Source organism: Caloenas nicobarica, chromosome 2 (genome assembly GCF_036013445.1).
Source record: "Caloenas nicobarica isolate bCalNic1 chromosome 2, bCalNic1.hap1, whole genome shotgun sequence".
In the NCBI taxonomy this organism is placed as follows: Eukaryota; Metazoa; Chordata; class Aves; order Columbiformes; family Columbidae; genus Caloenas; species Caloenas nicobarica.
In genome coordinates, this window is record NC_088246.1 from 47,872,107 (window position 1) to 47,885,526 (window position 13,420).

At 43.9% G+C, this 13,420-nt stretch overlaps 1 protein-coding gene across 5 annotated transcripts in view; it reads left to right on the top strand.

Annotated features, from left to right (window-relative positions):
• Positions 1 to 12,912, top strand: part of ZDHHC3 (zinc finger DHHC-type palmitoyltransferase 3) — a 33,969-nt gene extending 21,057 nt beyond the window's left edge. For 3 of the 5 annotated variants that reach the window (XM_065628586.1, XM_065628588.1, XM_065628589.1), the window contains exons 6-7: positions 712 to 842; positions 9,240 to 12,912. In XM_065628586.1, the coding sequence (XP_065484658.1) occupies positions 712 to 842; positions 9,240 to 9,482 (374 nt within the window). In that variant the 3' untranslated portion in view covers positions 9,483 to 12,912. Of the gene's footprint in view, positions 1 to 711; positions 843 to 1,919; positions 3,542 to 3,565; positions 5,232 to 9,239 lie in introns of those variants that run through there. The other 2 variants (XM_065628590.1, XM_065628591.1) reach the window with 2 other exon arrangements.
• Positions 12,913 to 13,420: the final 508 nt, after the last annotated feature.

Here is a 13,420-nt window from a genome sequence, read left to right on the forward strand (position 1 = left end):
GTTAGCCTATGATTATGGTGTTTCTATTAAAGCTTAACATCTCATGAGAAAAATAGGGGTTTTTGGTGATTCTCATTCTTGCATTTCAGAAAAATATGGAGATGTTCAGACACGTACAACTCTCAACACTATGATTTTTTGCCCTACAACATTTTTCCTGCTCTTCCTTTCTTCTGCTCCTCTCTTATAGTTACCTTCTCATATTTTTTTCAGTGCTTGCCAGAGTTTGCACTATAGAGTATGAGGAAAAATAAGAATTTGGCTTGATCTGCCCTTCTTTAGGTTATGACTTAGAGCAGTTATGAAAGGAAGCGTACCCTAATTATCCTTGTGTCCAGCTTGCGATTTCTAATGGGACTTGATCATTTTGGAAAATCTGTTAATGTGAAAGTTTAGGAGAGAAGCTACAGGTGAAATGGAGTCCTAGTCAGTGTGCTGGGGAAACACCTAAGTGGAAAAGAAAGTTGTATTCTTGAAGTATTGCAAGGTGGGGTTTTTTTAGTTTTGCTTTTACTTAAACTTGCGGGATCATTGTCATTGTTGAATACCCTCAGGAATGTCAGAACTTCCCTGTGCACCTTTTTGAGAATGGTGATCATGTAATTTATTTTGATAGTTTGAGTATGGAAAACTCGTGGCTTAGCAGGTGTTGAGCAGCTGCTGCATTACCTGAATCTCTCCCCTTCCAACTCCGTTGTTTTGTCTTCACAGAGTGCAGTTCCTTCTCTCCACCAACTACAGTGATTCTTCTCATCCTCTTGTGTTTCGAGGCTCTCCTGTTTCTCATCTTTACCTCGGTTATGTTTGGGACCCAAGTACACTCCATCTGCACTGATGAAACGGTGGGTGTCTCACAGACTCTCCTTTACTCTCTCTCACCATTTGTATAAACCCTGTATAAAGCTACAGGGTTTTCCCTCGTTGCACAGGGAGTTTGTGTATGTGTAGCCTTTGAGGAAAGATCCAATGTCATAAACTGAGCTAGCGCAGTGCTGGATTGTGCTCTCTGAAGGTTACTGTGAGTAGTGTACACCTACATATTGGCTGGGATGCTGTGTTGACAGTACTTCTGATAAGTTGGGCGTTGGTAACTGAGATTACTCTGTGGACCATCTGTCCCTGTGGATTCAAGAACCTTTTCCATTTAATGAAGCAGGTTTACATTGATATTGTCTGAAATTTAGCGGGGTGTCCCCTGGTGTCACTACAGCTTTATGTGCTGGAAAACCAGGATGAGCAGGTGTAGGAGGGAGATACACATACAGACACACATGCACTTCTTCTAGTCCTAAAATGACATTTGGCTTTTTGAAAGCAACCGTGAGGCTGATGTGGCCCCCGGTGAAAATGAGTTTGACAAGCGTATTCTAGTCCATAAGGTTTTCAGTTTTATCTGCTTGTTAAACAGTTCAAAAACTCTTGCCAGAGGGGGAAAAAGAGTGGCGTAGGCCCATGGAAACCTGCTGGGTACTGTCTGGTGCAAAGCCACCATGCTGTCCCCAAACAAAGATGGCATAGCAGAGGTTACATAGTAGTGTTGCAGTCCGTTATCTATCCCGTTTGCCCACTTCTGTAAAGATGGAGCTGGTGACTCTTGGGGATGTTCCCACACTGTGAATACTGCTGGCCTTCACCAAGCATGCTCAGATACCTTAATTAACTGGAGCGGTTGAAGTGATAGTCTTAAAAGAGCAACAACTCTTTCTTCTTCCCCTACCTCCTTTAGTTTTCTTTCAACTTCATTTGTTTGCCCATGGCCAGTTGAAGCTAGAATAGGTATTTTTGCTGCCGTTTGAGAGCTATGACTGGCATTATAGATGGTAAGAGCCCATTGCTACTGAGTCTTTTTTGCAGCAGTTTTTTTAATGCTCAACTTCTGCAAGAGGCTGATGTTCACATTGTGGCTCTTGTGTGTTCAGAGTAAGACATCAGGTGTTGTTTCTGCTGGGGAGAGTCCTGGGAAGAAGTACAGTGTCATTCAGAACAACGAGATCCTGCCGAGCTTGAGTTTGCCAATAAATGCGTGAAGTAGCAATGCTGCCTGTGAAATCATCATGTGGATTTCTCAATCTTTGAAGCCTTTCAAGAGTTTTTAGAAGCTGCTTCCTACAGCTGGGCACCCAAATAAGCCCCCCAATTTTCCCTTCCCCTTAAATTCTGGGAACTCATAGATGTTAAAAGAACAATGTCACAATCTAAAATAAGAACAGAAACATGGCCTCCCCCTGTTGGGTTGTGGGTTTTCATTGTTGTTTTCTTTTTAATATGTACCATTAAGGGTTTTGCTCTGTGGAACGTCTCATTATTGATTTGCTAGCATTGAGCTAACTGTGTCTGGCAAGCAATCTTTTTTGAACAGAGGAATTTTCCAGGTGAAATTCTTCCAGGCACGGTCTCTTGCAGTGTTTTATTTCATATTTTAGAGACAGGGCTGTGTCTTGCCCTTTCTCCCTTTCTTCTTCCAGCTGCTGGGAGACCTAACTCCACATCTTGCATACATTGTCCCACCAGGATGGTTGCTTTCTGCCTGAAGGGACCCAGAGCCCTAGTATTTTGCTGTTGTCTCTAGAGGTGACATTTACCAGGGATCAGCACAACTGTCGCAGTTGACCCATGTGTTCTGCAGAGCTCCCAGAATCGGTAATTTGAGACACACAGATGCATTACAGTGCATTAATCTGGAGCACAGGAGACACATGTAGGTTGGGAGAAGCTTACCTTGCAAAAGATGCGAAGTTAAAGAACAGAGTGATCAGTCTGCTGCTGCAGCCTGGCCGAGACTAATGCTCTCCAGTGACTGCACCCATTCATTTTGCTTCTGTGGCAGCCAGGCACAGCTCTTCTGAAAGACCAAATTCACTTTGTGGGTTTTAGGCACGATACAGTTATTTTTAAATTTTTTTTTCAATGATTGACTAGCGAATGTTTTAGCTTATTGCTTGACGGCTTGTTTTTGTTCTCCCTCTAACCTTTACTAAACAATGCCAATGATTTCTCTCAAATCGGTGTCTTATTTAACCCTTTCTCCGTGCTGTCAGCCCGTGCATGATTCTAATGAAACATGAAGAGGCACCAGGTAGACTCAGCTACACTGAGCCATGGGCACTTCCTGAACTTGCTTGGTGAATCTGGGAGCATTATCGAGATTGTCTTTGGGTTTGTGGGTTGTTTTTTTTTTTCGTCTGCAAGCTTATAATGGTTTCCTCTAAAACTTTTCCATCTGGTTAGCACATAATGCTTTCAGCCATTAAAGCACATACTTCATGTTAGGTTTTAGGCGGTGGGCTTTTTTTAATTGACATCAGAGGCAATTGAAGGGCAGGTCTTAAAAGGTTTATGAAATATCTAGGGCTGAATAAAATGGAAGTAATTTTATTTACAAGGAATATTTTCTATCCTTAGTATTTTTTTAGTAGAAAACAATGAAAAGGAAAGGCAGTATAGACATGTTTATATTTTATTACTCCATCCTTTAGAGAAGGGATAAGTGAGAATAGACCTTTCCCCAAACCCAAAACTACAAAATTTGAGTGTTTGACTGAAAATGTGATATTTCTGTTTTCAGGGAATAGAACAGTTGAAAAAGGAAGAGAGAAGATGGGCTAAAAAAACAAAATGGATGAACATGAAAGCAGTATTTGGCCATCCGTTCTCTATAGCATGGCTTAGCCCATTCGCAACACCAGATCAAGGAAAAGCAGACCCATACCAGTATGTGGTCTGAGGAACTCTTGACCAGCATTTCCACTAAAATAGAAACATATTACAGCACTACTGTTATAAATTTTCCATGAATGTTGAAAACAAAAAGCAAAACAAACTTTTTTTATGTCTATTCAATGGCTGATAATTGCAGAGAAAAAAAAGCCCTGTATTCCACAATTTCAGATAATTCTATATCTCTGGCTGAAACCGCTGCTGCTTTTCTTTCTTTTTTCTTTTTTTTTTCTTTTTTTTTTTTTTTTAATCTTGTTAACTTTACTGGCCTTTGTTTCTCTCTGCTTTCTGTGAAGCATAACTCTTTCTGCATAACTAATGTGAAGGGGATCCTCTTTCTCTGTTGTGATCCACCTCTTCTGAGTAGATTCTCATGCTGTCTCCTGACTGTGATGAGCTCTGTGGAAGACATGTGAGTGCCAACAGCCCTACACAGACACCTTTGGACCTCCCGAAGGGGCACGTTGCTCTTTCATAAGCGAACTTGAACTGGGAAGCAGACACTTCACTTGCCAAAAGGTGCAAGACAAGAACGTGACACAGCAAAGAGCCAGTTGACCTGGTGATTATATACAGTTAAAACTACTTAAAACAAACGTTGCCAACAGCAATTCCCACCCCACCCTCCTTTTTCCTTCCAGCCACAGAACTGATTCCATCTTTCTGGCATTATTTTGTCTGTTCCCTCCCTTGTGTGCAGGAAATTGTTGCCCTCTTAGGATAACCGTGGCAGATTTTAGAAGACTCGTTGGATTATTAAATGCCTTACATTTGCAGGAAAGAAACAAATCTAATTTTCAAGTGTTTAGAATAGCAGAATCATCTTGTTTGTATATATTTGTCTTGGTAAATGAGTTGTTAGAGCAATGCCTGCTAAACAGTGTTAATGTGAAAAACTGACATGAATGCCCAGACTACTATAAAGACTAATGTTGACGGGATGTGTAGGTGTACCAGGGCGATTGATTCCTTATTCTTAGCATTGCCCTGATTTAGAGCTTTGTAAATCTTTTCTCATATCTATGCATACATGTGTATGTGTGTAAACATACACACGTATATGTGTAAGTGTTTGCAAGTGGGAAATATTGATGGTAAGGCGCATGCATGTTGTTATGAGCTGTGTGGTGATGGAAGTGGGAGGGACAGAAGGCATTCCAGAAACGGGTAGAGCTAAACCATTCATATTTACAGCTGACATTCTTGTGTTCAGGCAGGAATTTTATTATATTTTTGGATCGTGACTCCCATGGGTTCATCAAATGAATTGCAAACAAAGGAAAAATACAAATCAGATGTGTCTATGACTTCCAAGGAATCTTTTCTTTCCTTGGTTTAAAATAAAATGTTTTGTTTTTTTTTTTTTTTTTTGGAAAATGACCTGTTTAGACTGCTTCAAAGCCATGAGGGAAGGGAGGGAAATCAGGGAAGGAGAAATTTAATGGATGTCTCGTTTTGGAAGTAATGTGAATGCTGCATCTTTTCAATCTGTCAATGCTTCCATATGGAAAACAAATGCAATAAAACTTTTCCAAAAACTTGTTTGCTGTTCTTACTTTCTTTCTTCAAACGTTGGGAAAAATCTGTAGTGGTTTTCTGAACTTTCGCTTCCGTACGCAGTCAGGCAGGAGCACATAAAGATTAATTGATGGTACAACTTTTAAGTTTAAAAATGAGTTAACCAGTAGTATACACTGATGGGTTAATCGGTGGTTTTATTTCCCGGCTCGGAGGAGGCTGTCAGTGAGTGCGCTGCTGTGCGAACAGGCTGTTTCTGCAGCCCTCCTGGCTCCGGGGTGGATCAGCGTGAGATCTCTGCAGCGTGACTGCCCGGAGGGAGCCACGGGCTGCGCTTGTGCCTCGACGGGAAAGCCCTCTGAAGGAAACGTGGCCTGTGCAGACGCGTTTCCATGGTGAAGAAAAGCTGAGGTTTTGGTTTTTATAGTGCTGATACTGCTGATAGTGGAAAGCTACCGTAAATAAACATGTAGCTCTGGTATGCAATGCTGGTTTTCAGAGAATGGTCCCAGCTTAATGGTTAAGGGCTGGATCTTCGGCCGCGGTCAGTTCAGTCAGCGAGGGATGTGCAGGTGATAACTTGATCTGGTGGAGAATCTGGCCCTAAAACTGTCTTGATGCAAAATCATAGGATAGAATCACAGAATCATTCTGGTTGGAGGAGACCATCAAGATCATCGAGTCCAACTATAACCTAAATCTAGCACTAAACCATGTCCCTAAGATCCTTGCCTGTACACCTTTTAAACATGTGTTGCAGGGACAGGCTTTAGTCACCTAGGCAATCAATGAATGAATGCATCTCTTTGTACGCTTCATTGCTTTAAAAAATGTTTTGATTATAAATTCCACTGGTGCACATTCCAGTTTTCATTTGTTTTTAATTACCCTTATTCACTATGCATTTTGGAAGAAGATTGGTTATTTTGACCATTGTGAGAAAATGTGTAATTACTCTGAGTGTTTTTGTTTGTTTCAAACATGCAAATTGTTAAACAGCATTATGTAGTATTGGTATATTTAGTCAAACGGTTTTGTTTTAAATGAGACATCATCCCAGCTTGCAGAAATGCCTATCGGTACCTGTTACGTTTGTGTCTCAGTAGCTGGGGCTCCTTGGTGTTACTTGAACTGTACGGCTTGGTGGGGCTATTGGAATGATACTAAATGTGGGTCAGTATTAATACCAGAAAGGCAGACTTACTAGTTTGCTCATGTAGAGTATTTTCTCAGAGCTACCCGATCGAAGGTGCTCACTCTGTTTTAGTGTGGCTGAGAGAAACTGAAGGATAAACTTGATCAGAGGCAGGAGATTTTTTTTTTTTTTTTTTTTTTTTTTTTCAAATCTAAGGTGCTCCAAGCAGCAATGAGTGCAAAGAACTGCTGTAGGGAAAGGCTGCCTTAATCATGATTTCTGATAGCAACACTTCCTCTGTCTTCCCCTTTGAATTGTTACAATGCTTGCCCCTTCTGTTCTCTCTTTCCCTTTGGATTTTAAAAGTGTATTAAAAAAAAAACAACGTTAATGTGCATTTCTTCTAACATGCAAGCGCTGTCCTACAGATCGCTTCTGGTTCAGGCCACGCAGCGCAGCATCCTCCTCTGGTGCTGTGCAGGAGCAGATACCGAGGGCAACAGTGGGACGAATGGGGTCTGTCCTGCAGCGTCGCAGTGGTAACAGGTCGCCCTCGTCTTACTGTCCCTGCATTTGCAACACTGCACTGCTTACTGAAATGGGAGTGTCCAGAGTTTAAATATTTCTCTGTGTATGTATGCTTTTTTCACTCTTTGTTCAAAATCATGTAATTTGAAAGAGCGACAGGTGATGCTTCCTGAGCACTTTTTTTTTTTTAAGTGAAATAGTTGTGTGATGGGAAAGAGAAACAGCTGATAGTTTAATTTGAAATACAAAATTCTCACTTTCTATAATAACGGTGAGAGATTTGAGGTAGATATATTTTAAAAAAAAAAAAAGTTTCATTAAACAGTAGTGAAACATCTTCAACAGTTGTGCCTTCCTTCCTTCCTGCTTAAATTTTTTTTAAGGCAAAACCTCAGGCCCTACTGACTGTGGGGCAGGCAGCCAAAATCAGACCAGGATACGATTTTTAAAACTTCTGCTCGTTTTGAATACGTGCCCTGCAGGGATTAGCGAGGTCAGGCTGGGTGAGGGAAAGTATGCCCCTGCCTGCGCTGATTAACTGCTCCCTAATCTGGTTTTAGTGCAACCTCAGCCTGACCTTGCTTATCACCCCGGTTAGCAGATTCTGTTTGGAGCAGGTGAGGGATGTCGTCTTGGGGAGCAAAGGGAGGGCTCACTGCCCAAAAGCGCTCAAGATCCTTATTCCCCATCTAGAGGGCAGTGTGGAATGAACCAGATTACGGACCTGACTGAAGGCAGGATTAAAGTTTGTGCTGCTGGGAAAGGTTTCAATGTTTGGTGTCGGTTTCCCCCGCGCTGCTTGTTTTCCTTCTGTCCAGATACTCACGCAATAAACGCTGCGGCCCCAAGGGGCCAGAGGCTGCAAGGGATTTTCCCTGGAACAGTCGAAACTGTGCGTTTGCAAGCTTGGGAGCAGAGCAAAGGGACACAGTGTCTGTGCTTAGCGTTGCAAGATGCATGTTTGTGCCTCAGGGCTTGAATTTTTCCCAAAATTGCAACCCTGAAGACTTAAGGTTCCGTATTGCATCATTTCTTTCTGCACGTTTGCTGTTGGAGTTCTCCAAAGTCAGCATGAGAAATGTGGCGTAAATGAAGCTCCCAAAAGCTTTGCGTGTAATTCTTCAGTTTATGGTGTGTTTTCTTCCGAACCTGCTCGTGCTGACTCAATGCTATTGCAAAACCAAGCTGCTGCTGTATTAAAATGTTGTGTTAGTTACAAGGCTTACTGCAAGTCCAGCTGTGGTGCCACTGAGCTCTTGCGTGTATTGATTTCCCCCTGCTGCAAAGCTTTGAGATGTTTTCTGGGTCACTAGGGAAATTCTGCAGAATTAGAACATGACAAGTGTATTTTTCATTCCAGCTCCTCTAAAGCTGCTCTTCTAAATGGTTTTAACTGAATTTGCTGATTTCGTCCTTTCCTTGAGCGTCTAAAAACTTGGAACCAGAATTCTTGCTTCTCTAAGAACAGCATTTCTATGTGGCCACTTTTATATTGTCATGAGCATATCATACGCAGCTGTAGATCTTCTTACATGGTAAAGAAGATGGGCATAAAAAAGGTGCTCTGTTTCACATAGTGGTAGCCTTCCAAAAAAAATATTATTCTTAGTTCTTTATTTCTACTTGGAAAGACTACCAGAAAAAAATGTCACAGCCTAAATTTGAAGGATGTGTTATTTAAATGCCATCAAAATGTTTGCTTTACTAAAAGTGATGCTGTCGGAGGGAGGATGAAATCAGAATAGTGAGTGACCAAGGCTCCGGTGTCCTGCTTTGAGACCTCCTCTTCCACCCGTATGGATGTCCTCATGTCCCAGCGAGTATCCAGCTTGTGGTGTGATTTGTCTTAGGCAATTTGTTAAATGGAAATTTTGTTCTTAAATATTTGCTCTTCACTAGTGTTCTTATGTCAGCTTCTAGTGACAATCCTAGATATGGCTGGAAAAAGTTGTAGTATTTTTCTTGTCTCTGGACTACTGTAAAATGGCCAAATAAGGTGAAATTTTAAATTTTAATTGTATTTTGTTACTCCTGGAGGGATTAAAAAAGCATCAGGAGAAAAGATCCGTGTTTCCAAAAGGGATGGCTTTTTAAAAGCCATCTCTACCATACAAATCAATAGCAACTTGTACCGAAATATGTCACCGAGATTCATGTTATCCGTGGATTTTGTCTTGTTTTAGGCTCTTGTTGTGAAACTCTCAGTAGCACGAGACATCTGTCTTCGTTGTTCACTAAAACCTGAGCAGCAACCTGGCTGTAGATGAGCCGTTTTGCACGTGCTCCAGCGGTTGTACCTGCTGCAAATGCGAGACGACCCACAACTCTTCTCTTCTTGCAGGGTATCGAGCGTCTTAAAAACCAGAAGCCAACCTGGGAGAAGATCAGCGGCTGGGAAGGAATGAAGCTGGCATTCGGTGGTGCCTTCTCCTTGGGCTGGTTCAATCCCTTTTCGAACCTGAACTGCAGGAGCCCAGTGCCAGCTGAAGTGGTGGCAGCAGCTCCTGCGTCTGCAATAATGACCCAAGAAGAAATCGAGCAGTTTCTCGCTCGAGATGTTGCTGTCCCAGTGTTACATGAATAAGCAAAGCATTCTCCCAGGTGCCAAGAGCAGCTTTCAGGTTTTTTTTTGTTTGTTTTTAATAACTGCTTTTGCTGGAGATTTAAAGGGTTGGTTTTTAACGTACTTTGGGTGCATTAAAAAATTCGGAAGTATTTATCTGGAAGCCAGATACAGCACTAGCAGAAGCAATGCAAATCTCCAGAGAAAGCTTTGTAAGCGATAAGATTCATAAGCTCCTTCTTGGACCTGTGACAAGTGCTTCATTGAGCTTTTCTTACTTGGCCTTTAAGGGAAGTTTATAATTGTTGGATAGGTTGGCCCCAGCTCCCGGAAATGTGCGGTCCTAAGGAGACTGGTTAATCTTTTGTTCTTACAGCCTTTTGGAGGGCTAAATGATAAACCTTGCACAATGGCCAGATTAGCCCAGATCCAAAGGTTTTCTTGGAAAACGTGTCCTTTTTAGCTCATTCTATGGATGCTGCTTCTGGATTATGAAAACCGCTGGTGCTCAGGTCTTGGCAAAGGTGGGATACCAGACTACAGGCACAGCAGATGGGTGAGCTCACCCTGGGTGTTATTTCTTTGGGCTCCAAAACATCTCCGGGGGTACATTTTGACCCTCTGTGCTCGTGGGGCTGCCCAAGACTTTGGCTGAGGGGACAGCGAGCTGGTGGTGGTGCCGGGCCAGCGGGACCCTTCGTCCGCGGCCAGCACAACCGAGAGCGGGCAAGTACTGGCCAAGTTTTCAAGCTGCTGGTGGGGAAGATCTTTCGCCCAGGGTCTGCGGTTCCAGAGCACGTAGGGTGTGTGGAGTGGGAGCTGCCTGGCTCTGCAGCCCAGAACACAGGCAGCTGGTCTAGGTTGGGCACCAGGGATATTTCTGCCGTAAAGAAGAGGGGGGGGCGTGAGCACCCTGCTGATGGAGGTACTGGCTCTCTCCATTTGTCTTGTCTAATTTAGATGTCTGTCTGTCTTTTGTTTGTTTTTCCTTGATGGCCAGAGTTAGCTGAGGGTGAATATTGCTTCTTAACCATACTAGGGTTTAACATGGTGCTGTTACTACTTGCTGTTGTGCAGCGTTTCCTTACGCTAATTTTGCAGCCAGCTCGTGGCGAGCATCGGTGAGCGCGTGGCAGGGGCGCGCATCGCCCAAGGAAGGCGTCACTGCAGGTGGCAGTAGTTGCAGCAACGTCACGCGGAGGTGACGCTAGCTGCTGCGTTCGAACACGCTACAAACACTTGGCGTGCTCCAGGCGTCAGGTAGTGTGGTTTCAATTCAGACTGGTTTTCAGGTTGGTTGGTTTGTTTTTCTTCTTCTCAGGTCCCTTAGTTCAATTGTCAGTAAATTTTGCAGGATATTAGAGACGTGCTCCTGGTTTTCCCCCCACAGGACATGCTTGCTTTCATCTCCCCCTCCTCTATAACATGGACCAAAGATAACTGTTTCCTCCCAAAATTAAGAGAAAGGAGTTTTGGGGATGAAGGTATAATATTGTGCAAGACCTAGATTAAGTTTTTATTATTTATAGAAGCAATACCAAGTGCAATTTGTGCAAGACATTTTTTTTTTCCCTCCCAAAAAGGCATCTTAATATGTATTAATGGTGTGACATTCAGGGATACTGTGGAGGGATAAGATTCTCTCCTGCTCTTGTCCTCTGCCGCAGCAGTCCCTTTTTCTGGCAAAGGGACTGGGAACAAACCGAGTGCCATGACTGTTAGAAGCACAGCTTGGCTACAGCCCATCCCCTCTGGATGTCTTCTCTTTTTCAATTGAAATTAGATTTAGAAAAAAATGGATTTATAAAAGCCTTTTTGGTGAAGCAAAACACCCTGCATTTGTGGGCGATTGAGGTGTACTCTCATGTAATTTAGACATGAGCTCTTTGAACATCATTGCTCTGTGCAACAGCGTGATAGCGAGGAAAGAAGCTAAGCTCTCCTGCTCCCGCACCAGCCTGCATTCGTAGAATCATAGAATCATCTCAGTTGGAAGAGACCCTCAAGATCATTGAGTCCAGCCGTAACCTAACACTAAACCGTGCCCCCAAGAACCTCGTCTAAATGCCTTTTAAACACCTCCAGGGATGGTGACTCCACCACTTCCCTGGGCAGCCTGTCCCAATGCCTGACAACCCTTCCTGTGAAGAATTTTTTCCTAAAATGCAATCTGAACCTCCCCTGGTGCAACTTGAGGCCATTTCCTCTTGTCCTGTCACCTGCTACTTAGGAGAAGACACCAACCCCCTCCATGCTACAACCTCCTTTCAGGTAGTTGCAGACAGCGATCAGGTCTCCCCTCAGCCTCCTTTTCTCAGGGCTAAACAGCCCCAGCTCCCTCAACCGCTCCTCATAAGACTTGTGCTCCTTTGTCAGCATCCCACAGGAAAGGGACACCAGCTCTGGTTCTGGTGCCCCCAAAGACCTAGTAGGGTGACTTCCTATGTCCAGCAAATTGGTTTTCCTGGTGTCTCTTGGCTGTCAGACTCCCTTGTCCTCCTCTTTTTCCTCCCCCACAAAGTCCCAGTACCCCTCAGTGTATCTCCTCCATCTTGATATAGTGTGGCAACTGTCAGAATATGCAAAAATCTTCACAAGTTGGAAAAATCTGTTTTATCCACAGCTGTGGCATAAACCTCCTTCTTTAATGACTACCTGGTAGCTTGAAACCAAATGTGATTTTCATGAAATTGAAACCAAATGCACCGTTTTCCTTCCCTTCCCTCCATGCCCTCCTTGCCCCTTGTTAAATCGTGCCTTCGTCTGCGGGCCATGTTGCTGTGGTCCCGGCTGGCTCGCCGGACACCTGGGGAACGTGTTCCTTGAGAGCATTTGCAGTGCTGCAAACTGCTGGAGGTCCCATCGCTGCTTCGGTGCAAGGTGTTGATACGCGATGGACAAGGTCATGGCAGACATGGAAAACGGTCTTGTACTTCTTATCTGGTGTCTTCTACAGCAGGTTTTCTATGCAAGAATTTACATCTCTCAAAAAAAAAGATATATATTTTTGTTTGTTTGTTTGTTTGCTGTTTGTAACTCCTTTTTATGCCTCTGGTCACTATTGTACTATTAAAGGATTAATGCTCTATCTACCAAGGACCACCTACTCCTTCCTTCCCTGTGGTCGCTGTGTAGACCCTGTGCCCACCCTGTCTGGGGAGAGGGTCCCCTGCTCCCAGCCCTGCCACCGCCGAGCTGGCCTTGCAGGGACCCAGCGTTACCACGGGGCGCCGAGACACCCTGGGCAGAGGGGTGGTGGGGCCCGGGGAGTCTGACCGCATTTTGTGGCCCATCCGCCACCCTTGGGTGCTCCTCCAAGGGTTCCCCAAATGTTTGAAATGCAAAGCAGTGGTCAAACCCTTTTTTTTTTCCTCCTCCCTTTTTTTCCTCCTCCCTTTTTTTCCTCCTCCCTTTTTTTCCTCCTCCCTTTTTTTCCTCCTCCCTTTTTTTCCTCCTCCCTTTTTTACCCCCTTCCCTTTTTTTGCCTCTTCCCTTTTTTCCCCCCTTCCATTTTCCCCTCTCCCTTTTTTTCTCCCTCCCATTTTATGGGCTGGCATGTAACCAGGTATAGTTGCTGGTTTTTTGGGTTTTTTTGGGTTTTGGGTTTTTTTTTTTCCACTCTGCAGGCCTAATGCTTCAGCATTTGCCTTTTAAATAAACAAAAACAACAACAAAAAAAATCCCTATGCTAATGTGTGGCTTCATTTCCTCTTTCCGCATGGAAATGCTGGAAACCCCAGTGCCTGACTGCCGCTGGCCACGTTGTGGCAATGCTGTGGAGCAGAGCTGTCCCTTGCCACCGGTGGGTTTGGGAGGTGCTGGGGTGGGCTTGGGTTCAGTGGCAGGGCTGGGCAGGCTCCAGATGTGCACAGCTGTTGCCTCCTTCAACATGACTTTGGCTGGAAGAACTCCAGATGTACATCGCCATCAAGGTCCCACATGTAACCCAGCAGAGTTCA